At 38.6% G+C, this 27514-nt stretch overlaps 2 protein-coding genes across 5 annotated transcripts; one reads left to right on the top strand and one right to left on the bottom strand.

The window, feature by feature from the left end:
- The first annotated feature begins 53 nt into the window (after positions 1 to 53).
- On the top strand, positions 54 to 8915 carry LOC149009027 (vacuolar ATP synthase subunit D (VATD) / V-ATPase D subunit / vacuolar proton pump D subunit (VATPD)). Of its 3 annotated transcripts, none has more exons than XM_089161567.1 (4): positions 54 to 236; positions 517 to 562; positions 670 to 1483; positions 8275 to 8915. In XM_089161567.1, the coding sequence occupies exon 3, from the start codon at positions 693 to 695 to the stop codon at positions 1473 to 1475; it is 783 nt and encodes a 260-aa protein (XP_089017693.1). In that variant the 5' UTR covers positions 54 to 236; positions 517 to 562; positions 670 to 692; the 3' UTR covers positions 1476 to 1483; positions 8275 to 8915. The 3 variants fall into 3 exon arrangements, with proteins under 3 accessions (XP_089017693.1, XP_089017692.1, XP_089017691.1); XM_089161566.1 differs by having other exon boundaries at positions 55 to 236; positions 8267 to 8915; XM_089161565.1 differs by lacking the exon at positions 8275 to 8915 and having other exon boundaries at positions 55 to 236; positions 670 to 2251.
- A 1813-nt stretch (positions 8916 to 10728) lies between these two features.
- Positions 10729 to 26583, bottom strand: LOC149009026 (PH, RCC1 and FYVE domains-containing protein 1-like). 2 transcript variants are annotated; one of them, XM_089162002.1, is made up of 11 exons: positions 26344 to 26583; positions 25424 to 25656; positions 23102 to 23188; positions 21392 to 21481; positions 21145 to 21231; positions 20864 to 20965; positions 17108 to 19147; positions 16841 to 16966; positions 14429 to 14856; positions 12365 to 12728; positions 10729 to 11272 (listed from the first exon to the last, which is right to left on the bottom strand). In XM_089162002.1, exons 2-10 carry the CDS (start codon positions 25469 to 25471, stop codon positions 12566 to 12568), a joined length of 3171 nt encoding a protein of 1056 aa, XP_089018128.1. In that variant the 5' UTR covers positions 25472 to 25656; positions 26344 to 26583; the 3' UTR covers positions 10729 to 11272; positions 12365 to 12565. The 2 variants fall into 2 exon arrangements, with proteins under 2 accessions (XP_089018128.1, XP_089018129.1); XM_089162003.1 differs by lacking the exon at positions 23102 to 23188.
- Between the last annotated feature and the right edge of the window lie 931 nt (positions 26584 to 27514).

Here is a 27514-nt window from a genome sequence, read left to right as displayed (position 1 = left end):
GCCACCTCGAGGCCCATTAAGAAGTTTGAGCTCGCCGAGTCACTTTCAAAGGCCGTCTCTTCACGTGTATAGATTCGTTCATATTTCATACTGTATTGTTTCCTTTAGCTTTCGTCGACTACTCAGACATCGCTTCTATGGAAATTGGAACGTACTGATCGAACCTGTCTCGGTATTTCTTCAGGTGATCTCTATCGCAAAATCGCAGCGCGAGGTGTCGGAACACTCAGTATAGTGTAAGCTCTTTCTCTCTTTCAATTGGGGACAAATAGAAAGCATCTTAAGCGTTCTTAATCTTTGAAATTTACAGAAACCACTTGAATCAGAGATCTAGTTAGAATTTTTGTTGTAAAAGTTGCGTTTCTAAATTTTGCAATTTCGATTAAAATTCTGTAATCTATTGTCTGGATCATCTGTTTAGTCAAAACAACTGCGTCATATTGATCTCAGATCAAAGATCATTGAGTTTCTCTATTTAAATCATTTCTTCTTTGCCGTTTCTGTTTCCTGAGTCAGGCTTTGAAGCAAAAACGGGGTATTATCGTCAGGAGAATTTGACGAGGTACAAAATCCGATATCGTTTGTTATTTTCCCCGTAAGGATCTTTCGAGATAAGTATATCTGTAAAATTTTATCGGAATTATTATATTTGTTCAAATTTCCTGCTAGGGTTTCTGAATTGCATCTACAAGATGTCCGGCCAAAGCCAGCGCCTGAACGTTGTTCCTACTATTACAATGCTCGGAGTCATAAAGGCTCGTCTAGTTGGTGCCACGCGAGGTCATGCTCTGCTGAAGAAGAAAAGTGACGCTTTAACGGTGCAGTTCCGTCAGATCCTCAAAAAGATTGTTTCTACAAAAGAATCAATGGGAACTATCATGAAAGATTCTTCCTTTGCTTTAACTGAAGCTAAGTATATTGCCGGAGAGAATATCAAACATGTTGTCCTGGAGAACGTTCAAACTGCGACCTTGAAAGTCAGGGCACGGCAGGAAAATGTTGCTGGTGTCAAGCTTCCCAAGTTTGAGTACTTCACCGATGGGGAGACCAAGAATGATCTGACTGGGTTGGCTCGAGGTGGTCAGCAGGTAAAGCAGTGTCGCGCTGCTTACGTTAAAGCCATTGAAGTTCTTGTTGAGCTCGCATCACTGCAGACTTCATTTTTGACGCTTGATGAGGCGATTAAGACAACAAATCGTAGGGTTAATGCTCTAGAGAATGTTGTGAAACCGAGGTTGGAAAACACAATAAGTTATATCAAGGGTGAGTTGGATGAGCTTGAAAGGGAGGACTTCTTTAGATTGAAGAAGATACAGGGTTACAAGAGAAGAGAGATGGAAAGGCAGCGTGCAGCATCCAAGGACTTCAGAGAGGAACAGTTTGCAGAGAAAATTGCATTGCAAAAAGGGATTTCAGTAAATTCAGCTCACACCTTTCTCGTTGCCGGGGGAAAGGATGAGGATATAATTTTTTGATTGTAGAGGTTTGTTACTTGATTTCTACTGCCTTGTAGTCCTTTAGTTGTTCTGCTTGTTTGACTGCAAAAGATTCTCATTCTGTGTTTTGCTTAATGCTGTTATTTTCTGAATAAGGTTGTAATGTCTGCATCCTTCTTGAACATTCGTGTATAATTATTTCAGTGTCCTATTTGGCTTTGACATTTTAAACAATAATGTGAAGGTAGTGTTGTTTGGTACCAATTAGTTTACTAATTTTTTCCCCTTCAATTTGTATTCTCATGATTAGGTTGGGAACTATTGTAAGTTTCAATGGCATCAGCTGTCTTAAAGTTCTCGAGGGCCATTTTTAGATGGTGACAAGGAAAATGTCTATTAAATAAATATTCTAAAAGTATGAAAAATAGGGGTTATGATTTAAATACCAACGAATCATTGCTGTTAACTAAATAAAACTGCCAATCCATCTACTTATTTCTTTAGGGTTCATTTTCCAGATATTATGCTAGTCTTTGTTGAAAGCAGTTATTTCTGCTTCGTATGGGTGGCTATCGTTCTTCTGCAGGGGACAAGGATAAAGACTTCAGTGCTGACCAAGGTTTGAATCAGCCAAAAGCCAAAAAGTTGGTCCAAACTGGTTGTAACCAGGTCAAAATTTGGTATGCATCGAGTGAAACTTGACATGTGATGGACTGCTCAAAACTAGTTGAAACCATTGAAACTGGTTAGAACTACCAATGAGACTGGTCAAAACTAGGTAGGCCACAGTTGGTCAAAATTTGGTATCTATTGGTTGAAACTATCAAAATTCTTGAAATATCGTTGAAACTAGTCAAAACCTGGTATTTTTTCAACTCCCTTGGGTCTTACCAGGTTTGTTTCTTGGCAAGGTGTGGAGAGTTTGCCATTTGCTGCTACAGTATATCCTGTTTGGTTCTTTTCATACATTGTTTTTGTCAGGGCATAGAAAGGAGAGGAGTCCCCCCCCCCCGGGGGTCTTTGGGTACTGCCTACTATACCATGCTGTCTGAGCTTTTATTGACATTTCACTTTATTTTTTCTTCATGGAGTGTGTAGATGCTCTCAACCTTTGATTTTAATTCATGGAGGGTGTAAAGATCCAGTTTTTGCTGAATTTACGCCTTCTTGTTCTTTCTCTCGTTCTTTTGCTTCTTTTTTTCTTTTAATTTTAATTCACGAAATTTATTCTTGCCCTCTAATCTTTGCTTCCTCATGATTTCTTCATTCTTTTGCACTCAACTGGAGTTGGGAGTTTGTTCCACTCATCTTTCAATTGGAGACCAGATGAGGTATGCTAAGCTCAGTTAACAGACACTGCAAAACTGTGAAAACCTGGAGTCACAGTGAACAAGAAAACTGAGAAAAACTAAAGGGAATCAGGACTAGCAATCCCTACATCCAATACAGATGAAACTAATATAAAGAGTCGCAATGCTGCGAGTCCAAAGGTTGAGATCTAGATTTCAGACTCTTGTTTTGGGCCAGGCACAAAACCGAGACAGGCAGGTCTTGTTTTGAGCTTATGGACTGGGTTTTAACCTGGCTAAAACTGAGACAACTTGAAGATTTCTTTCATTTTTTTTTTATTTTTATTTAGTTGTGTTGGAATTGGTTTACTATTTGGTTAGAATATCAAGGCAAGATTATGGTTAGATTGGGGGAAACAAGCAATGACAAGATGTAAAATTAAAAAAAATTAAAAAAATCGAGAACTTGATACTCAAAGAAAACAACTGAAAACTCACAAGTGGATAGTTGGGGGATACAAATCTTGGATCAATTATAGAAGGGAAGGAGTAGCACAAGATACGAAAAAAATAAACATCTATTGGTTGGCGAGGAATGCATGTCTGAAGTTCTGTTCCACGGAATAGACACAACAGAAGTTCTATGTGAACCTACAAACGTTTTGAGGAGCAACAGAAAAGTTAGTTGTGACAGTGTCAAAATAGAGATTAAAAGTCACCCTTAAGTAGGCTTTGGTTGGATGAAGAAGCCTGTTGGAATTCTGAATAGGTGTAGAACAGTAAAGAAGAAGAAAAGGGAAGAAAGGGATGTGATTGAAGGTTTTTATCACCTATAAAAATAACCTGCGGGGAAGAATTCACCACCTTGGGTTGTGTTCATTCAAAGAATTAACAAACAAAAGCAGAAACAAATAGAGACAGCATGGACAATCAAAATGGTTTGCACACCAACATGACATGTTAAATTAATGGGCGAAGAACTTTCACCATGCGCGAAAGAACATTACCAAAACGGCATTATAAACTCTCACCCAAAGCTGTCAGGCAAATATTCCCAAATCTCAAAATGACTTTACAAGAGAATTTGAGATATATGAAATATAAATATTATTCCAACTGGGTAAGCGGGTCAACCCATTGGATTGGGTCATGCCATATTGCAAGGGGCAGCCCTTTGCTTCCGTCATAGATCTCAGAAAACAGGTTGCTTAATTTGCCCACCAAAATATGTCAAATTGGGCCAATCTTCAAAACCAGGTAGGAGAATTTGAGGCATACATAACAGGTTGAAGTTGTTTCATTACAAGAGCTGCTCTTAGCAATACCAATGAGGAGCTACATTCAACTTAGTAATAGCCAAAAACATACGGGCCCCATGCCCCTTCCTTTTTATTCAAGCTGGCTTCAAGCCTACAACACAGCTTCATACAATTAATGGGATTGGCTACATAAATCCTTGCCCAGCTTTATGGAGGCCATACTTGATTTATAAGGCCCAAACTATTCATGGGTTTTCTCACCTTTTCTTCTAACATCATTTAGCTTAATACCCATTGTTGATCAATTGGATAATCGGCTTGTCAATTTTGACTGGCGATTATTTTCTTGCACTTTATCTTAAATTTTTCCTGTGTATTCTTTGACTTTCATCGTTCTTGGTCTTGTTCTCTAGCTTCTTTATGTTTGTGTTTTGTCTGTACTCCCTGTTGTATTATTTAGATCTTTCTATGAATAAGGTTTGGATATCAATTTTTTTTTTTCCCCAGTGTTAGGGGTGGAGTACCAAATGTTGCAAACTCATCTAACTCTGGATTTGAAATTCATTGATTTGAAGGAATTTCCCATTGGAATATGCTGAACCTCTGAACTATGAGTTATTGTTTATGGAATTTAAAATAACTAGCTTTTATTAGTTTGGAGAGCCAAAATACGCATTAAATGAAATAAGTAAAGAAAGAAAAGCACCAGAGTCAACTGGTGAACTATCATGTGTAGTGTTTAGTGATCACTAAACCAGCGGATACAAAAATAAGAATGCATGCAAGAAAGACAGTTTATTTGCAACCTAAAGGAATTGATAAACAGAAATTTTTTATGAATTCAAAGAATTGCTGTCTAGTGAGGATTTTCATGCTGTTACATGTATGCAGAATGTGGCATAATCCTCCCTTTATTTGTTGGATTCAAATTCATTTTGATAAAGTTGATGCCGTAGAATTATCATGGCTGGACTGGTATGACTGGGTTTTTCTTGTAATATTTTATTTTGGAGATATGTAGGATTTTATTTTCAGGTCTCCTTTTCTTGTTAGACTATTGTCTAGGGGAGGCAATTTCCTACACAGCCTTACCTGAGTAATTTATGCTGAGAGGCTGTTTCAATGCCTTGACCTCAGGCTACAACTATGGTTGGCCGACCATTGAAACCATGGCTAGCTGTTAATTGCTGACCCACTTCCCTGTTGTTTTCTTCTTCTTTCATTCTTATTTCTTCTATCCTTACATTTTCCTGTATTATTATCCTGTTGGTTTTGTTTCAATTTCATTTCTTCTTTTTGCTTTCTTCCACAAACTATGGGCCTGAGTTCCCTTCCTGGGCCAGAAATGTAGCCGCAGGAGCCATAGTAACTTTGACCTCACATTTAATGGGGAACATGGTTAGATGAGCCTTGGAATAAGGGGTTCTTTTTGGTTCATTCTACCAGATCATGGGGATTGTTGTCTCTTTATTTTTGAAATCTTTGTCAAGTTGAAGCTCTGGTTCTGTATCAAGTTCTGTGAGATCAGTGGGTGAGTTACTGACCAGGGCCAAAGGTGAAAGAGGCTTCAGTCATACTCAACATTTGAGGGAAATATGAAGCCTCTGATTACTGCTGGAGTTGTTACCATTGGAAACTGAGAATACTGCTCTGTTGCTGCTTCATTTGAGCTCAAATTGAAGATTCAAGAACATTACGAGCAGATCAACATTGTTACCCTGAAATAGTGATCTTCAGATCAATTCATTAGATGTTTACCAAATTTTGATGCTGTTTTACTCTTCTGTATTTCATCATCCAATAGTAGTTTGAGACAATATAAATGGCTGAAGATACCATATTGAGTGAGTTGATCTTTAGATAGTCTCCCTCATAACTTAGCATTCTGCCATCTGAAGTGGTTTGGATGTCTAGGAATTATTCCCTTGACAGGTACTATCCTCAACAATAAATTCTGGTCCATCAGAGTTGTTTGTTACTAATTCTTTAACTCATTACTTTCTTGGTTGACAGCCTGTTTCTGTCAACCAGGTGGTTGGTCCTTATTCCATTTTGTTCCATCAGAATAGGCGAAGACAGTTCAAGATGTTCCAAGATTTATTAGAATTTCTTTGGAAAGTTCTGGATGGTGGTTTACCTACTAGAGCTAGTGATAGGACCTCACTGCATCTTGTTCCATCAGGATAGGCTGAGACAGTTCAAGATATTCCAAGATTTAGCAGACTTTTTCTTTGGAAAGTTCTGAACGATGGTTTACTTATTTCCAGTGGAAGCACAGGGCCTAGGGTTGCTTCCCCAGACCCTACAGCCCCGAATTCCACCAGAGGCATTTTGGTTACCATGCAAAATTCCATTAAGTCCAAGTTTGGGTGTCATTGGTCCATCATGTTAGTGGGACCCTAGATTTACTTTTATTTTTGAATTTGAGTCCTCGTTTTGCAAGTTATTGAAGAATTCTGATTAGAGTGGGATTCCTAGTTTGAGGAGTCCATGGGTTGTCCTACTCCTTATAAGGATCCTTACATCTACTCTTAGAATTCAAATTGCACCTCTCTAAAGTAAGTTATGAAGGTTCCTTGTGTGAGTTAAGAGTAGTCAATTTCAAGTTTTAACTGATTTGCATTACAAATCAGTGTCCTAGTTTGTTTTATTTCTAAAGTTGAGTCTATTGTGAATCCCTTCATATAGGCTAGAAATAAACCCCTCTAGATTGTAAGAAAGCAGATTAAGAGAGATAGAGTGGCGTGGGGACTTGCGGAAGCCTTGAATTAGAGTTTTCAGATTTTCCTTAAAATTCCAGCAAGCTTCTTTGAGCTCATCTGCCCTACTTCACCTTCAAGTAAGTACACGTCATTCATAGCCCAAACCCAGCCCTTCTCCCCTTCTTCTCTTCTACCATCCACGACCTTCCCCCATCCCTTTAAACCGTAGTCTCTAGAATCCCAGCCCCTTTGCCCCATTGCAGACAATCCCAGCCCCTCCCCAATCCTGCCGCAACCTTAGGAAGCCTCCCCTTTCACTATTAGTTAAACCCCGACCCTTCCCTAACCCTAAACTGTAATTTAATCCCCTCCCCCTTAGGTTTTCTTCTTCTTTTGCCTATCTACAAACCTGCGGCAGCTTAGGCATTTTCCAGAATTTAAAAATCCTTAGTGCAGGAACTTGTGTTACAATTAGAATGCTACCCCCTAGGTCTAGATCCTTACCCTTTTAGCATCAAGTTCTAAACCTAACCCCCTACCTTTGAACCTAAACTCCAGCTCCTTTCCACTCCTAAAACCCTAGAAATTCCTGCATATTCCATCTTCTTCGTTAGAAACTCTAATCCTTGAAATTTCAAAACCTTATCTCTCTCTCATCCTTCATCCATACCTAGAATCCTTTTAGGTTCAACTTCTCTGACACCCAATTGACACTTGACCTTGACCCTAGCTTGATCCAAACCGTAGAAAGCCCTAATTCCTATCAAACTCTAGATTTCAAAACCTGAAAATAAAATTCAATTCTGAAATTACAACTGTAGCAAGGTTTCAAGCCCTTAAACAAATGACCTAGACCCCTAATCCTGGCCAAATCTACCCTAACCCTAGCCTAACTCTTATGTACCTAGAATCTACCCAAAACCCTTCTATTGAAGGTAATTACAGCCCTAGAAGGCTATTGATTCTCTGGGAAGAGGATCTTGGAGTGAGCCTAGACCTAGGGCACTATTCCAATCAACTAAAATCTGGATTCACATCAGCTAGACTCTTCCAAGTTTTTACATTTTGATTGTATTTGTGTGTTTTTTGTTATAATAAAGAATCCAAAACTGACTGGCCTCCCCTATCATGTTATTTACCAAAAAAGATATGGGGTTGCAGGTTATACTTGGGTATATAAACAGAATTTCTACGAGAAAATTTAATCTTCTTTGGAAGATACTGCTCTATCAAAATTGAATATCGTCAATATTTTTAGCTGTGCTGTCATTTTTTTCTTCTTTTCGATATAAAAGCTTTGCTGTCATCACCTTATAGATTTTATGGACAGTTAGTAACTATGCAAGACCTAGTTAATAATCTGAGTGTATTTCTATAATGGGTTCAGGAATCGGAATCTATGTTTTTCACATGCATCATCAGTATGGTTGGAGGCTTGGTTACATTTGGCCCTTTAAGATTACATCAACCTGGTTGCTGGGTTACTACTGCTACTAGGGTAGTTTTGATCATGACACTGGATGGTTGGCAGTAGTTGTTTACAAGTCTTAGTTTGTTGTCTTAACGTTATTGAACTATAGGTTTGCAGGAACCCGGCTGAGGCCAAAGCATGGATGCTCCTAGGAAGCGTTGCTGCCTGAGAAGCCATCAGCGTAATGTCTTGAGCAGATTATCAAGAAACTGCTGGATTGGTTGCCAAGGATGGATGACAAGTTATGGTCATCGGGTGTTTTTCTGTTCTGTTATATATCTCAGACTCATTTAAGATATTGTAGTTCTGCAACTATTATAAAGCAGTGAAGGTGAGGTTTAGTGGTCGAAGGTAAGAACCAGGAAAATGCAAGGGTATTACACCGATAACTGTTTGGATATTATTGTTATTAATGAATTATCGCTTATCATTATGAAAGGAGGGTAGTAGAATTGGAGTCCTGCTAATCTGCTATAATCCTTATGTTGTTTTTCCGTGGAAAGCTAGTATGCTAACTGATTCAAACACCTCATCTTCTCCAGGAGGCTGAGTGCTAGCCTGTATTGGACCCATCTGGTGTGGGTTGATTTGTTTCACTTTGTTCATCCCCTACGGGCCATTAAAGTGTATAAAACAACTGAGAGCAGTTTTCTACCAGGTTGGTACCTGTTCTGTATCTCACGGATTCTTTATGAGCTGTGGTGCGTGAATGTTTTCTGCTTATTCTGTTATTTTTTCTGTGCACACGATATATTTGAAACAGTACTAAGAGCAGAATATAACTTTGTATATGGTATGAAATTGTCTCTGGAGATATGCATGACAATTCTCTGCTAGTATTGTAGTAATTGGATTGAATCTGTTCATACTTCTGGCCGTCTTGTGGGATGGCCCTTTGGCATCATTAAGACAATCTACATATCACGATCAGGAAATGAAACATTAGTCTTCTTTCATAACCAACATTAACAGGGAAAGTGAGAGAGACTCACATTGCCTTATACCTCTTGAGAGGTGAAGTTGGAGACTGGGGAGCCCTTGAGACTGGTTTGAAAAGGTGGACATAGCCGTGCAAAGGGAGGGATAATGTCAGGACCTCTCAATCACAAGTGTACAAACCTTGCTTTTCGTTTGAGTTAGCAAGGTCGAAAATATCCTGTGAAAAGATAGTCATTAGAACTGAAGAACGTGCTTTGTTTACAGCTTGGTTGCAATTAAAAAATTAGGGGGGAGAAGGTATGTTTTTAAAATCTGATATTTATTTCCATCTCGACTACATCTTTAGTTTTTATATGATTCAAAATATACACTAGAAAGGGTTGAACCCACGATTTATTCACTAAGAGAGCCCTTAGATGATGGAAAAATGATCTGTTGTGCCAGTTCAGAATTCACATCAGTTTTTCTGCGCTTGCTGTGGAGGGATACAAGTAAGCTAAAGATTGCCCCAAAAACAAGCTGAAAGCTCTCTCCAGCAGAGGCTGGACTACTTTCAAGCTAAAGATTCGTTGTCCTGAGATATCTTCGTTAATTCATTGATAAAGATTCTGTCTTCGTCGCCGATGACCGCTCGACCTTGTTAACTTACAGGATGGCACCACAGCTGTACCCTCCATATTGTAATACAACAGTGAACAATAATCTCGGTTAAATAATAACCTATGCAAGTGCAACTTCCATATAACTTGGTAGATGCATAAAAATACATGATGGATGCACAATGTACAACATAATTTGAAGATTTGTTGGTTCAGCTGAGGCAGTAGACAGAATTTTTCGAAGGTGTCTTGCAGTTTTGGTCTCTGCAATCCATAAAAAGCTAGGTATTGTCAGAGATAGATGAGATGGCGATGGAGGTGCTGCAGCATAAGAAAGTCGCCTATGAAGGTGGTTCTGTAGAAGCCCTTTCCAATTGCCGGGGTGGTGGTTGTTGTGCCAAAATACTCAAAATGCTTCAAGTTATCTTCATTACCTAATGGAGAAACATACCCTCTTCACTCATCTTCCTCTGTTCAAGTCAAATGATACCAGGAAATCAATACCGCTGATCTAACCTGCCAACTGGATCGGAGAAGGCTACTTTAGATCTTTGGTGAACAGCATTTATAGGGTAGCTTATAAATTATTATTATACATTTATATATTTTTTGGAGGGGGGGTTGAGTTGGGGGGGATGAGAAGGCTCGAGCTCATGAATTCAGGCTTTACTTCACAGAGACTTGGAAGGCTTATCTGTAATTTGGTGGAAGGGTTCAGATTCCCACCCCTGATGGGTAGTTTGCCAGTAGCAATGATTAGGACCACTGGCCAGGGCCGGAAGCGTTCCAGAGTCCCAAAAGGGAGGTTCCAATCGGTGCTGGCTTCGTTCAGGGTGAGGCTCACAATCATTTGCATTGGCTCCCAACTGTGGGAGAGACCTGAATGCTGCCCATTTAATGCGTGGCGCCTGCTGCCAACGGTACTACCCATCTCGCAAGTGGTTGAAAGCAAGACAGATGGTCAAGATTTCGATCTCAACCATTGACAGCATTGAAGTTGAACCGCCCAACCTTTCTGGCTTCACCCCTGGAACCAGGTTCACATTCCTCATATTCCTTTTGCTTTCTTTGAATTTAATTTTGGGGAGTGATTTTTCTAATAAAGGGAGTGGCGGAGTGCTGCTCGCATTTTTCTCCCTGTAAATAGTAATGATAGCGTTAGCAGCTTGAGCTTCATGCTTGATCCCTTTTTTTAAACAGCAATTTTCCTTAAATGTAAATTTACAATTTGCTTTACAACTAAAACCAAGAGACCGCAGAGATCAATCAGAAAGAGGGGAACTTCGTGGAGCTATCTCCATAACTTCGTCAATTGAGGATAATTGGATTCTCCAAAGACAACAGTAAACAGATTCATTCCATGAGGTATTTGAAGTTATGGCTTCTCGAAAGTGTTCACTACACACTGCTCGTCCAAAAGCTTTGAAGTGGAGTCAACCTTTTGCGAGGCACCTTCTTTTATGTGAAGCAATTGATGAAGGAAACTGATCATTAACATTCCAGCATTATAAATCAACTCTCAACTATACGAACTACCATGCCTGGTTCTTTGCAATCCTCCATCCTTGTCAAATGATCTGCAAGGACACAGAAGCAGTCATTCATGAAAAGTTCTGAAAAAACTGAAATGGTGCAGATGCTATAAGAGAACCTATTCAGAGCTGGTAGGAACCCAGGCTGGAGAATTTTCAGTTGCTAGCATCTTCAAAGCTGTAATTGCTTTTCTTAGATGGATTAGTAGAGAAGGTGGACTTTGAAGATTCTCAATTTCCTGAAGAACTGAATAGCTAGCAAGGACAATATTATTTAGTGGCTCGATGTTGAGAGTTTAATTATTTATCTGTATCATGCCCTAAATTATATTTTGATTTAACAAGCGTTGCAGAACCCAGCTCATGCATTCACATGATATTGCCTGTCACACAAGTAGAATGGTTCAATGCCTTTGACTCAAAAATTAGTCCCAAGCAAATCACAGGCAGTCGTTTGTTTTATTTTCAAAATTTAGCTTGGGGAGCCATAATCTTACAAGGTAACTAGAGCAGGTTTCATAAAAATTTTAAGTATCTGTATCAATGTTTCTTAGTGTAATCATCATTAGAAAGATAGAACACATGCCAACGATGCATAGAGAAATGGTCAATAAACATATGGAAATTCTCAGGATATATGCACAACAGTTTTCGAGCATAAAACAATATAAGTGGATACAAAATATATCATGTAATGAATAAGAACACAAGTATGATGAGACAAGTATACTCAATTCATAAACTTCCACCAACCAATGATGTTTTTACATGCACTAGTACCAAATTGTGGTACCATGCATTGTATCAGGACCTGAAAGAAATGACGAGTATCAACCGATATTGCAGATATGGTACAAGTGTACAACCATAGGAATCTGAGAGGTAACATGGGGCCACCCGAGTATCAGGGGCTTTTTTATGCAACATTCCCTACCCTTACAAAGGTCATACTGTTCTGAACAGGAAAGAAGCCAGGAGAGTACAAAACCAGTGTTAAAGGGCAAAAATCAATTCACTTCACCACCTGAATTGTCTGTAACAATGACATATTTTCACACTAATATTAAACAAATTAAGCAAGAGGAATACAAACATAACGATAAAAAGAATAAAAGAATTAGGGACAAGCTTATCTACCTCGCATTATCTGCTGTGTCATCATCCTCTCACTGTAAATTTAGGTCCCTGCTACGTTAACAAAGATTGAATTTTCTGTCGTTCTTCCAAAGAGAAATTACTTTCTGAATCTGAATTTGGAGCATGATTACAACTACTGTATCCATCAATTCACATATTGCTTTTGTACTTATTTAACTTTTGGTCTTTTGTATGGACTGGCTATGTTTGAGAAGATGATGTTGCCTCAACTTCTTCGGCAGCCGATGCTACATTGACTGATCCTGTTTGGGTACTGCCCTTCCCTGGGCTATACTTCTTAAGTACCCTATCTTTGTTTTCCTTCCACCAATCTTCCGCCTGATGCTCAACAAACCGTCTTTTGCTGCAAAAGCATATCTAGAAATATAGCATGTGCAAAAACAACACTTAAGAACTATCTAGTAATGGAGAATCAGGTAAAACATTTATCATCCAAAAACTCCAATATTATCCAGTCATTAACAAATAGACCATAAAAAAATTTATGTGTCAAGAAGTCATAAGTAACTTTACATTCATCATATTAGACTACTATCAGAATAATCATTCACTGCTACCATTTACATATGTGAAGGTTCAATAATTTAACTAAAATACACACACATGGACAGTATCCCCTTATTTTGTTGACTTTTACATTGGAATTTATCATTCCATAAAGTCTAATCCAATGTGGAGTTCCTCCAGATGGCTGAGCCTAATTCCCTTGACATATTCTAAAATTGGTATACACGGCTTTGTGTTGCTAATGGTAATGGTAAATTGTTTGAGCTGCCAAGGCAAATACCTAGATTTGGAGTCTCAGTGCGGTCAATTAGCACAAACATGCCAAAGTTTAGTACTCACTCCAAAATCCTTTGCCCCAGGACAAAATAACCTTCCCAACACTTAACGGAGGACTATTTACATCATGGATCTAAAGATGAATAATATTCAATTAGATTGTAGGCTTTTAACCAATCTTTATATGGGCTTTAAATGATTAGAGTGATCAGGGGTCCTTTCTTGAAACAAATATTTAAATTAACTAGAAGAAATTTCTATTCCGTCCTGTAGAAAGAGTTAGAAAACATAGTTGACAAGATGGTGAAGAGATCGAAGTGGGGAGTGGAGGGGGGAACCATGGCAACACCAACAGGGCCCCTAGGAAGACTAGTTGACAACTATGCTAGAAAGTGTGTGTTGGTTGCCTATAGATCCTACAGGAAACAGTAAGGGAATCATAGTGATGGTAAAAGGTGAGGGATAAAGCAAAAAACATCACTCAAGTACTTACAACGTTCAGCTATGAATTTCTAACATCATATATGAATCTGAATAAGGAAACAATATCTAATAAAAATGGACAAGACCTTAAGATATGGAAATGGGTGGCCACAGTGACACCAGAAACTCTTTCATCTCCTAGCAGGGCATGCTCTTCAATAGCTATATAACTTTTGAGGTAGTTCTATCAACTATGTGCATCACATTTTGGCTTGCGGCTGTCATTATTGTAGAAGGAAATTTGAATATGGAACTTCTTTTTGGGAATATACAAAAGTATCATCCTCAGAATAGATTCTTGTGGAAATTGAGATTAGTTGATGTTTATGTAGGTGATTCGTCCCAGGCTTATGGGGATGGAGTTGACTCAATTATGATTGTGTCATCACTTCTTATGCTTGTGTTGTTCCTGAAGGATGTTTTCTCTACTATTGTTTTCTGATGTCTCCCTTCTACTTGTTTCTCATTCAGTATACCATCTATATCATAGTTAAACGGAATGGAGAGAATACTACAGAAATTTTATGTAAAAAAAAAAAAAATGAATGCACCAAAATAACATGGGAACATCAAACTAAGGAATTGTTTATTTTCCCCTAATATGAATATAATAACCTTCATCTAAACTGCCAGAAACAAAAAGAACCTCCATTAAATACTTGCTTAGCTATGGCAATGAGATATGAAAAGATAAATGCTGAAAACTTTATAAGAAATTGTTACATGCTCCAGTATATCAAACCTACTTCAAAATGGATCAAGATTGTAGATAAATACCTGAATCTAACTCGCTTGAACACTTTGGTTCCATTTCGAAGTTGAATGAGAGTTACATATACACCAGGTTCAAATAGTTCAGTCATTTCTGTTTCTTTCACACTTTTCACTGTGGATGTCTGGGGTGATCTTGCTTCATCCACAGCATTGGCGATGGGCAGTCTATTACTGTTTTCAACATTTTCCTCAGCATTCTGTGATACATGAATGGCGCAATCCACTTTTTCATCTTGTGCATTGGTCAAGGATTCATCACGTAACGCAGATTTATCAGGAGTGTCTTGTTGGTCAGACTCTAAATGTTCTTGCAAGGAAGGAGCTTCTTGACTTCCGTTTGTTTTTAGCAAGGATTCAACTTGGCCATACATAGTTTTGAAGTTTTCACTCTCATAGATTTCAGCAGGTAGCGTCTCCACCATTTCCTTCACCTGAATGGCACATAAAAGCACAAAAGAAAATAAGTCAATACGTGACTGGAGTCCATTTCACCTGAAATATATAATATTTTCCACGAGTGCAGATCTGCTACCCAAGTTGGGGTTCTTTTAACATTTTCCTCATTTATTTATTTATTTATTATTATTTTTTTTTTTGGGGGGGGGGGGGGGGAGACAATCCCAACTGTCCATGGGGCATGGATCCCACATCCCATCTTTGGCTGGGATTCATCCCCCATGTTCACCCAGGAGGCAGCTGATCCCTACTCTATGTCCTATACCTACAGCTTTTGCACTGCATCTAATATAGACAGCTTGTTAATAGTTCTTTTTTTATCAAACAATGAATTTTCTTCTAAAAACAAAATATTTCATTGGTAGGCATTAAGTTACATTTGAGAGGGGGAAAATGTGCTCACAACATACACAACAGAAACAATTCTTTTTTTTTTTTTTCTTTTTTTCTTTTTTTTTTTTTTTTTTTTTTTTTACTGTATATGATATTCTAAATCCTGAATTAATGGTAATCCATGCAAACTGAAAAATTCAACAAAATCTAGACAATTTATTCCTTGAAATTTCAAAGTTTCTCCCTTGTAATTGATTTTGGTGGAAACTGTTCTTTTCCCAATGATAGGCCTCAAAAGACCTCAAAGTTTCTCCCTTGTAATTGATTTTGGTGGAAACTGTATACAGATTCTTTTCCCAAGGATAGGGCTCAAAAGACCTGAAACCCAAAATTCTTTACCTTTTTCGGGAACAAGCATCCCCCAAAGTTCAATGTCAATTCTCAAGGTATTATCCCTAACTAATGATTAACCATTTTATTCATTTCCATTTTAGTGAATTGAGTACATGAATGTTAAAGGGGGGGGGGGGGGGGGGGGGGGGGGGGGGGGGGGGGGGGGGGGGGGGGGGGGGGGGGGGGGGGGGGGGGGGGGGGGGGGGGGGGGGGGGGGGGGGGGGGGGGGGGGGGGGGGGGGGGGGGGGGGGGGGGGGGGGGGGGGGGGGGGGGGGGGGGGGGGGGGGGGGGGGGGGGGGGGGGGGGGGGGGGGGGGGGGGGGGGGGGGGGGGGGGGGGGGGGGGGGGGGGGGGGGGGGGGGGGGGGGGGGGGGGGGGGGGGGGGGGGGGGGGGGGGGGGGGGGGGGGGGGGGGGGGGGGGGGGGGGGGGGGGGGGGGGGGGGGGGGGGGGGGGGGGGGGGGGGGGGGGGGGGGGGGGGGGGGGGGGGGGGGGGGGGGGGGGGGGGGGGGGGGGGGGGGGGGGGGGGGGGGGGGGGGGGGGGGGGGGGGGGGGGGGGGGGGGGGGGGGGGGGGGGGGGGGGGCGGGGGCCCCTTTGGGATTTTTTTTTTTTTCATATGTATCCTTTCCTAAAGTTCATAAATCCTTTGCATTGCTTATCTGGATTGGTTGGTTCCTATTAAAAGCACATTCCAGGACACCTCAGTACTCTTCATTTGAAAATCATCAGAATATGAGTAAAGAAAATCAACAGGAATGATGAAAAAGAGTGACATGAAGGTCCTTACTGATGTAAAGCTCCTCCAAATCAATGCTACAGGTTTGGCTTCTCTTTCTAGGAGGATCTAATATCAAGATAACAGCTATCTCTATGTACTTGCATTTAATTTTACCAGATCAATTCATTAGGTATGCACACTAAAATGTTTGGAGGAGCAAGCAATTATGCTAAAAAAAGGTTCCCATATAACATAGTGATGTGGTACGAAAAAATTCAATAGGTATGCATGCTAAAGTGGTACCAATGCAATATACTAAAATCTCACTTACAAAATATGGTAAGCAAATTCATTTTAATACTATTAAAAATTATCCAACCTAAAATCTGATGACATGGCAGAACAATTGAAAATGATCAATAATGAGTGGCTCTTAAAGTTTTCTAGGAATTTGTTGGCCACTAGTTCAATAATCATCATATAATTGATGGTATGGAGTTCACTTTGAACATAATACCTTGGCTGCAATTGACTTAATAACTTCATTTGCAGCTTTGCACTTCATTGATTCTGCATTTGCCAAGGAAGCAGCTTCTACAGCTCTTTCCTGTGATTTCTGAAGCTCTTGTCTCAAACTTCTGACCTAAAATGTCATGGCACATGAATCGTGAATTAAACGTTTATGACTATGTCTCTTACAGATAATGCCTCCAGAACCTATCAACCAAGAAATAAATGAAGTCAATACTGTCAGGATCACAAGTATGAAAGAATTACAACTTACCTGGTTTTGCAACTTCAAATTTTCCTGAAACAAATTTTCATTTGTTTTATGGAGACGATCCAAATAACTGTTTGCAACTACAGGAGTTGAACTACGTGGAGGGCTTGGCTTCCTACTTGAGTATGGTGAAGCAGGTCTTGCGTTCACTGCCGGCTGTTGTGATGTGGTAATAACAGGTTTCAGAGCAAACTGAAGTGCACTGAGTGGACTTGGAAAAGAAATATCTCTGAGCTGTAAGAGTGATGAAACTTGAGGAACTCGGATTGTAGAAGCTTCAGGTTTCATCCCATGCTTTACTGATGTTACCTCGATGTACTTCATTTGTTCTGAGGAAGGTGATAGAAGAGCCTTTGAGAATCTTGCCTCTCCCCTAATAAGCCTCTCCCTGTGATCTACTGAACGTCGAGGCACGACAATCTTCCTATTGAAATTTGATGCACTACCACCCTCAGAAGCTTTAAGCTTTGTATAACAAGAGTCACATACACGATGTGGTTTGCCAGGAGTTGGAGCTAATGCAGCTCTTAATACTTTTTTTGAACTGCAAGCATGGCAGTGCACCAGTCCACAGTTATAACAGTTGTGCCTTTTTCTAGTAAAACCAAATGCTTGTCGACAACCAGAGCAGAGTGACTGGTCTGCGCTAGACACCCACTTATGAATGCATATACTTGCAGTGAAGTTTGAACCACATGATAAACTTTTCACATGCCTATCTCTTAGTGCTTCTACCAGAGTAGGAACTTTCCGATCTTCAATGTCCCCATGTCCTAATCTTCCATTAGCACCTCTACCCCAGGTGAATACTTCGCTTCTTGATGTCAACACAGCAACATGGAATGAGCCGCATGAAATTTCTTCAACATATTCACCAGACAATTTATCTTGCACTAAGCAAGGAACCTTACCATCAGACTGAGGATTTCCCAACTGACCGTAAGCTGTGCTTCCCATGGTGAAAACATGCCCTGATGTTGTAAGGACAGCAGTAATACTATCTCCACAGGCAATTTGGTGTAAATTGTAATCAATAATTGATGAAACACAGGTGGGTTTTAGTCTTATTTCCTTGTCCCCATGACCTAGACGGTATTTATCACCATCCCCCCAGGTAAACAACTTTCTAGAAGAAACATTTGACCCAGCTTGCCCCATAACTTCTACAATAGCTGCAGTGTGCCACACACCACAGGCCACCTTAATAGTCTTTAGTCCACTCAAAGATCGAACTTCCCTTGGGTATGTGACACTTACTCGATCCCCATGCCCCAAAACACCAAATGTCCCATCACCAAATGTAAACAGCTTGCCACTAGAAGTTGCTAGTGCTGAATGCCATGTGCCACATGCAACCGACAGAACTTGAAGTCCTTCTAAAGGCCCAGAAATTCTTTTTGGTATCCAGTGGCTAACATCTGTTCCATGACCTAAAAGTCCAGAATTGTGGGTACCATCGCCCCAGGTAAATAAGTCTCCAGCTATAGATATGGCACATGTATGATACTCGCCACAGGCAACATAATCAACATTGTTGATTGCCAGGTATTCAACAAGTCGAGGTTGGCAGACATCTCTATCAATTCCATGGCCAAGCCTCCCACCAGATTCCTCTCCCCAAGTGAAAACCTCACCTTGCCTTGTAACAAGAGCAGCATGTCTAACACCACAGGCTATCTGATGAACATCTAAAACTACATTTGATTCTAATGGTTTGGGAAGAAGCACATCAGTTTTTGATGGGAAAGGGTTTGCAGATCCATCAGCTAAATTACTATCCGACCAAACTTCCCCCCAGACATAGACATCACCCAAAGATTCAATGTCATCTGGTCCAGAACCACCACTTGAAACACTAGGAGCGCTTGAAACGCTAAGTCGAAAACCATCTCCTATACTTGTTCTTAGTTGCATATTTGCATTGTCTGATGCCGCATCTGAGCTTGCCAAACTCACAGAAGTCAGACTACGGGAACTTGATGTTAGCTCTAGTGTTGCACCAAAAGGATGACCATTTGAAAGGAAGTCACTGTTGTCTTGGATCTGAAAAAGATAAATAAAATAAATCAAGTTGGACAGCCAAGATACAATTGGATCAAATTGGAAAAAAAAAACAGTTCACTTGCATGAAGATGAAAGAGGGAAGTGGGAGGCTGAAGGTCAAAATGTCAAGAAAACAATACTGTAAGTCTTCTAATAGTACAAGAGCTGAAATCATTTATGTCTGAAATCATGTATAAATGCAATTAAAGCTGATAATTTTCAAAAATTAAAGGAGAAGTAAAGAAGTTCAGATATCCCTAAAGCATAAATAAAATGTTCAAGAACCATGTAGGAGTGTAAATCATCTGATTTGACCTTCTGAACAGAAGCATTTCTCCTAAAATTTTACTTACTGATGACCATAGAGGGATGGATAGCCCTTCAAAACAAGAGGCTTCTTCAACTGTATAAGATTCATTCGTAATGTAACTTAGTTCATGTAAGAGTTCTATATTAGAATAATGAACATCGAAATAAGATATGTATCCTGAACAAATAAACAATGGCTGCAAACAACACAAAAATGCATAAATTCCAAGGCATCACCTAGGCTTCCAACAGCCTTTGCTGGACACCTTATTGGGTTACTCAAGTACTTTTTTGGGTAACTTAAACATCTAGGCCTCCCCTCCAATGCCTTGGGGCACCTAGTCATCTTGACAATTACGGAGGCATGGAAAACTTATGGGATGCAGTTTCTCTAAATAAAAGGGGAAGAACCAGTATTTATACAACCAGATTGTAATAAAATGGGACTCTCCTTGTTATTAAGAAACCAGCTCGTAATAATGCTTGGATTATAGGAAAATCTCATGGTATTTGAAATGAACCAATACTCTCACCATGTAAATTAACAGAGTTTTATGAATGGAGTATTTCAAAGAAGTGCCAAAGATGATGCAGAATCATACAGAAAGACTTGCAAAGGAACTTTTTATGAATTGCAAGCTCTTAGTAATACTAGCTCCCTTTCGTTATTATAATGGAATTACTTTATTATCAAAATGCAAAGGAAAATTATGCCTCAGTTAGATTCATGATCACATGCATACAGGTTCACACAGGCCGGTTGCGCCACTATACTTTGTGCTACTCTAATAAACCAGGATTTAAAAAAAACACTGCATAGTCCCTTATGCAAACAGTCAGGTTTCCAAGCTAGAGAAAATGTTTTCCCTTTTGCAAACAGTCAGGTTTTCAAGCTAGAGAAAATGTTCTAGTGATAGTTATTGGAAACATGGTGCTGCAGCCTTCATTACGCGCTAGAAAAGTGTTGAGAAACACTATGTTGGTAGAATGGCTTATCGATCCATGATCTCAAGCCCTCTATTTATAATTAAGTGGAAAGTATACTATTACAAGGAATAGAATTTTACATGAATACAAACTCTAATTGGACTTCTAGTAGAATCCTACACTCCTCCTCAAGTTGAGGCATAGATATTAGTCATGCCCAACTTGCCTACAATAGGAAGAAAATCTCTTTTTTCAAACCCTTAGTGAAAACATCTGCTACTTGGTCTCCAGATCTTACAAAAAGCATGCAGATAAGCCCTTGTTCCAACTTTCCTTTGACAAAAAACCTGTCAATTTTAAGTGGAATTACAAGGAATAGAATTTTACATGAATACAAACTCTAATTGGACTCCTAGTAGAATCCTACAAAAAGATTGCAAGAAAATCATTTTTAGGGGTAAATTTTCTTGCAGAACTCACATCATAGATGTCACTTTTTGTACGCCTACTACGTTGACCCTTGGAAATTAATTTCTTAAGGCCAGCAAACCAGACCTCTGCCTCACCTTTGTCTTTGCATATCTGTAAGATGAAAAAAATAATAATAAGTATCAAATTAAGAATCCTCTGCTATTAAAAAGGAAAAAGACAGAAAAAACATTGGCATCAGTGTTTAACATCTAATTGATTAAAAAAATTTGACTTTAAAAGTAAACAAATGAAATTCATAAAATAAATATTAGTTCTGCCATTTCACTAACCAAATCAAGTGTTCTTTCACCATTATTGTACAGAAGAGAAAATGACAAATAATCCTTATCAGGGCGCAAGTATCTCCTAAAGACAGCCTGAGGAGGAGAAACAACAACAAATGAATGTCTTTTGCTGTCGCAACATTAATTCCACTACATCTGAAACTGTAATCTTGATAGCAGGATGTCAGAATGAGGTTCAATGAATATGCAAGCATAAGATTACAATTTGTTCCCATAAACCAGTTTTACTTACGGTTCTCTGCCCAGGGATAATACGTATGACAGTAGATAACTTCAAATTCCTTTCCTCTCCATGGGAGTACCAAACCAATGTCTTTTCATCCTGTGGACACCATATAAGCATTAGGAAAGCATCTAAGCAGAACATCAAATCAAAAGCATTAAGAGTAGCATGCTTCACAGAAATATGTGTACATTCAGTAGAAAAATTGAGTTACTAAAACTAAAAAGAAAAGAAAATAAAATGGATCAAATACAGGAATCATGTTAGCAACTTAGTAGACAAGAAATATTGGAAAGAAAATCCACCCATCTAGATATCAATACAGAACCAGAGCCATATTGAGCAGACCCAGAAATACTGGGGAAGTGAAGGATCAATTGATGATAGTTTAACATCAACATTCCAAGTACAAAGTAAAATGATCAGAAGGAACATGAATACACGATGCTACAAGTCCTAGGTATAGCGATGACCTCCAGGTACGCCCAATTCAACTTTCTCAAGTATCATTCTAGCATGTAATTTTTAGCCAAAGTAATTGTTTTCATCATTTTTCTTTACACAGTATCCTATAGCAGCATTTGTTGGAAGAGACACACCTTCGGATCCATATTTTGAATCAATGAGCAGAGAGAATACTTGAGAAGCTTGTGATCATTAAAAACTCAGCGGGCACGAAGCCCTAAAGATAAGCTCCTTTCTTAAAATTTCTTACAAGGACCCAAAAGAATAACATACAGACTTGAAAAACTTCAGTATATATTTCTTCCATAGGTTTCCATAGAATGAAATCAGTATCATGGGAAAGGTGAGCAAGGGTCTGATCGTTTAATGCAGCCTGCTGCTTGCATAAGTATATACTGAAAAAATTTATCAGTTGCAATTAGAAAGGACCACCCAGCCTAGATTATTTTCTTCTCATTACTTTTTCCTTGGAAACAATCTCTCTGTGAAAGCAGGGGTAGGGCTACCAGACCCCTCCAAGGTGAGAAAGCCTCATGAACTGGGTATGTCTTTGAATCCATATATGTTTTCATGGAGTCACATAGGGCAGTAAGTCCCTGTCATTCTTCTCCCATCTCTTCATTTCTCCTCTGATTTTCACTATCAACCATTTTTGGGTATCCTGGTTTAGTCCTACTTATTTGATCTCCAATTTTAAACCTTTGTCTGATTGGTTGCCATTTTTTCATTTTATGTTATGTCTAAATTTTCTGGGATACATTTATCCTTTTATCATAATTCTGGTATCATCTGAAAAATTACTCAGTCCTTCCAAAGATACCAAGATCTCACCAATATGAGATTATTGGGGACTTATAACTGAAGGGTTTGCAGGACATCAATCTTATATGGTACAAGGATCAGGCATCAGAAAATTGGCTAATCATACATTCATACTAGAGGTGCTCTTAAGAGACATATCATAGCAAAGTTATGCAAATTTCAATAAAGCTGCATACGGAAATGATCAAGAAATGCATGAATGTGCTTTTGATACACATAAAATATAGTTTTATCATGTCATATGTATCTCTAATTGATGCAAAGATATGAGTCATTTTCATCTATCCAGTGATTGCATTAAGAGAGAGAAAATAACCAGAGATGTGCAACTTTATCATTTTTCACCCAACTACTCAATCCATGATTGAACTACCTTTTGTTAGTAAACACAATAATATGGAGATTCTAAATCAAAAGACAGCAAGGACTCACAGCAGAAAGTCTGAATGGGCAAAGCTTAGGCTTTCCTTTCCGACTATACTTAATTAACTGAGATCCTTTCTTTAAAGCAATAAGTGCCTTCAAAAGAGAGATCAAGCATAAATAAATACAAATCAAATTAAGGGAAAACAACTAACCATTATAAGCAACCCATAATAGAAAAGTGATAAAATATTATCGCCATGTAAAGGAACCACTACATGCTCCACTCAAAAAGCATAGAAAATCAAATTATTACTACCTACTAAACCGAACATGTTTTGTGCCCCTTACATGCTGAGGTATATAAGAGCTAGCTGGACACAAGCCCCACCCCCAAATGCAGGCTCAAGGAGGGGTAAATGAAAGCAGTCTTATCCGTCCCAAAAGAAATGAAGGAAGTCTTATTTCCAGCTTCCTAACAGATAAAAAGAATGCAACTTAACAGTTGCACCAAGGCTTGTTCACTCCTTTGCAAGATGAAATGCAAAAGGGAATAATGACATCTGGAAAATTGTTTCTCTACCAAATCATTGTTTACCTAGAAGTTGGAGATGGAGAAGAGCTACTACACTTGACAAAATAAAAGGAGAGCTAATGAACAAGTTTAAGTCTTAGTTTATACATACATGTTCATAACCTAATTTTTAGTCCAGATTTTTAGTCTCCCCTATTTACTATCAATTTCTCAGTCTCACTTCTATCTCAAACGGAACTCTAATGTATGTACATTCCACTCCCTCTATACTTGAACTTGCGATGCCATTTAAAATCCTAGGAAATCCATCAAACATTAAACTCCTGATAAGCACAAGCTCTGGCTTGTCAACTTCTTCAGTAATACTACCTATTTCATTATCATTTTCCTTTTTTACCATAAGCCACAGTCTGGTCCCCATTAAATTAAAGAAGATTCCAACAAAACAAACAAACTTCTTTTTGTTCTTCTATGCATACAAAATAGAACTGAACTATTTATATCCTTAGTTGTATATTTGTATGAAAAGAAATAAATATATATTAGAAATAGGAACCAGAAGGAATGAAAAACGGTATCTCATAGGTAATAGAAGACAGCTTATTTCTTCTTCAAAGGTTGGTCCCATTGTAGCCTTGCAATTTATCTAGGTGTCAAGGTGCCTTCTTGGGTCCAAGGTGTTAGCATGGCTTATTTGATGCAAGAAAGGCAACCACCTTTGCATCACTTGGATGCCTCAGTGTCACCTGGTGGGATTTATAACAACTCATCTTATCTGATATCATTTTTGACACTTGATGAGTTTACATTGATTTATGTTTATAAGTTTTTGTATCATTATGAATAAGAATATTGGTTGCCATTCATTGTTGATGCCTTTACTTAAAAACTTGAGCTTTGGGATAACAATTATAACATGGTACAAGGAGGTTGAGTGTTCAATTCCTGGAAAGTGCCATGAGGGCTTTCTCAACACATTCTGATCTTGGTTCGATGCTGCAAAGATATGGTTTCTATGTTGCATATGAGCATAACCTTTTAAATAAATTAATAATGGCAACGACATTTCGAGGACCTTACTTTACATTACTATTGACAAGTATAGGTATCCAAACTTATTTGGATTGAAATAGAGTTGCTTTGATTTGTCTAATAATGATGGTTTTGTTGACCTTGCTATTTGTATACTGGTCAGAAACTTCAAAACTAGAAGTTAAAACATGAAATGTGAGCATTAAGAAAGGAATAGAAAATATAAATGCATATTTTCCATTGAGCTCTAGAGATGGTTCTACGTCACCAAGAAACCCAAGCATTTCTTTAAACTCTCAAAAGAAGAAGCTATCATGTAATCATAGAATTTTTACATTAAATTTTCAAATTTTAGTGGGACATTTAATTTAACTACAACTCGAAAGCTCCCCACTTCTCCACAACCCCCTGTTATGATTGAAAGCTATAAATGACTTGCTCTATTAAGTGGAATTTTTACTCTCATCCCTGGTTCTTGTTTATTAATATGCTAAAAAAGGGCGAAGTGACTTTCAGTTGATAAGCAATTTTGGAGATTCCACCATCAGATTGTTCAATAAAATAAAATAAAAAGATTGAATTGACTACATCTCAATACTACTGGGAAGTTTTAAACTTCCCAGTACTATTGAGATGTAGTCACAAGCTGCTGAAAAAGCTCAGATTGAATTGAGTTTACTTTAGTGGCAACTAAATGCAGCCCCCGAACACTCAATTTTTTGAAGATTAACAATCTTTCTCTCAATATCAGTGAGATGCACTTAATGCAAGAGATTAAAGGCTAAGAAAATAAATTCAATTTAAAAGAGAACTTGAAAACTCACCTGCTCAATGTCACGCTCAGGATTCCCATAATTAGCTAGATCTGCCATTCCATCTGAAAGATTTCTTGGGAAGGCACTGAAGAAACGTTTCTATGTCAACCAACTGCATCAGATGCGGAGACTTTGATTCACCAGTCGTCATAGATGAAAATATTTTCTACGGTGGCCTATCATCAATTTGCCAGTCCTTCAAATAAGAGTTGAAGATGAAAAACCAACCATCCACTGAGTCACTACATTGAAAATATCAATTCACTTCAGTGACGAATATTCTTCCCGAGCCAAAAAGGAAAATATATTCCATCCAATTCTTAGACTAAGATAAAATACACATTCAGAATGAATTTTAACCATAGAAACAACACTTCATGCGCTTTTCAAAGTCACAGAGAGATTTAAAATCCAGCGTATAATCTCAGAGATCAACAAACCCATCCCTTAAACCTAAAATAGGAGAAATCGAGAACTGCTGACCCTGCATTAGTTGCACAAAACAAGAATATCATTTAATAGTAGCAGTCAATTCGATCTTGTAATAAAAGAAGCGGAAGTCAGGAGATCATAGGGGATACTGCATGAATTAAAAAATCATGCTTATATTTCAACAATTGAGAAAAATAAATCTTACAACCATTTGTAAGTAAGAGAAGAGGGACCCGGGAGATTATAGAGGATATTACATTGATTAAAATCATGCTTCTATCAGAATGAAGAAGCACAAATCTCTACAAATGCTGACCTTATGACATTCATCCTTAAAGTAAAACAAGAAGCGGAAGATTATACGAGATACTAGATTGATTAAATCATGCTCACATTTCACAATTGAGAAACATAATCTCCAGAAATGCTTACCTTATTACATACTACATTTAATTTTCTTTTAAAATTAAATGAAGATTAGAACAAGAGAGACTTACGAAGCTGATCATACGTGATGATTGTCGATTGATTGGTTTCCAGAGAGAGAAAGAGTTATCCTCTTCATGATTTATATTCGGCTGACATTGTTGGAGTTAACAAAATCCGGCGAGAGAGAGAATTTTTCGCTGTTCCTGATATGTACTCGTTAGAGATTCTCCAGGTTGATGGATTTCCCCAGCAAGGGAGGAACAGGGAAAGGGAAAAGGAGGGGGAGATGGAGAGTGGCAGGGAGAGGGAGAAGGCGAAGGAGAGAGAGAGAGAGCTGTTTTGTTCGTTGTTTCTGAATTGTTTTCGGTCAGAGATTCTCCAGTTTTGGTCAAAGCAAACATTCTTTATGATGTGTCGCATGTTTAGGAATGTTTCCAGCTAAAAACATTTTATTTTTACTTAAAGAAAAAGGTTCGGAAATTGAATTGTGCCATATGGATCTCAGATCATGCCACATCAGCTCATGGGCCCGCGTGCATTTTATCCATATCCAATGTGGTGGCGTGGTGCAGGGATTCTCGGTGTCGTTTTTCGCTCGTGAAAATCTGATTTTGCTTCACTAAAGGACGGTCCTGCTGACCGTTGGATCAGCATTTGGTCAAACTTTCAATCGAAATCTCAATCCAACGGTGATTTGGTCAGCAGGACCGTCTTACACCATTATGGCACAGGCCTAAAACAAAGTCTATGAAAATCTCACATTCAACATCCAACCGGTCTGTTGAACTTTTTTTGATGTAGGAGAGCTTTTAATCCACAACTTCTCAACTAAAAGGTGTTGATCTTACTAACCAAAAAAAACCATGTATTATAGTATTTGGTTAAGTGTGATTAAATCCAATGAGTGCATTTAAGTATGATATATTGTATTTTCTTAAGCATTAATTAGGAGAACCTTTCCAAAGGAAGGATTCAAACTAGTCAATGTTTGGATAGGTAGTTTAGTACTGAAATTGACTGTCGCAAATGCTAAATACTTCAAATTAGATCGGATCATCTCAGGTATATAGTAGCAAGACGTAATTGCATGCTCACTACATGGTGAATGCCCTTCTATTACCTCTTTCTTTCTTTCTTTTTTAATGATTAATATATTATTTATTTGGAAGAATTTAAAGTGAAATGAGAAAAATGAATATTTCCACAAAGTTTCGAAGTCTCGATTGCTTGGTTCAATAG

The sequence above is a fragment of the Hakea prostrata genome, chromosome 7, assembly GCF_041222555.1.
Source record: "Hakea prostrata isolate BN-2017 chromosome 7, UWA_Hpros_2, whole genome shotgun sequence".
In the NCBI taxonomy this organism is placed as follows: Eukaryota; Viridiplantae; Streptophyta; class Magnoliopsida; order Proteales; family Proteaceae; genus Hakea; species Hakea prostrata.
Note: the sequence above shows the minus strand (reverse complement) of the source record. Positions and strands in the feature narration are given on the sequence as shown.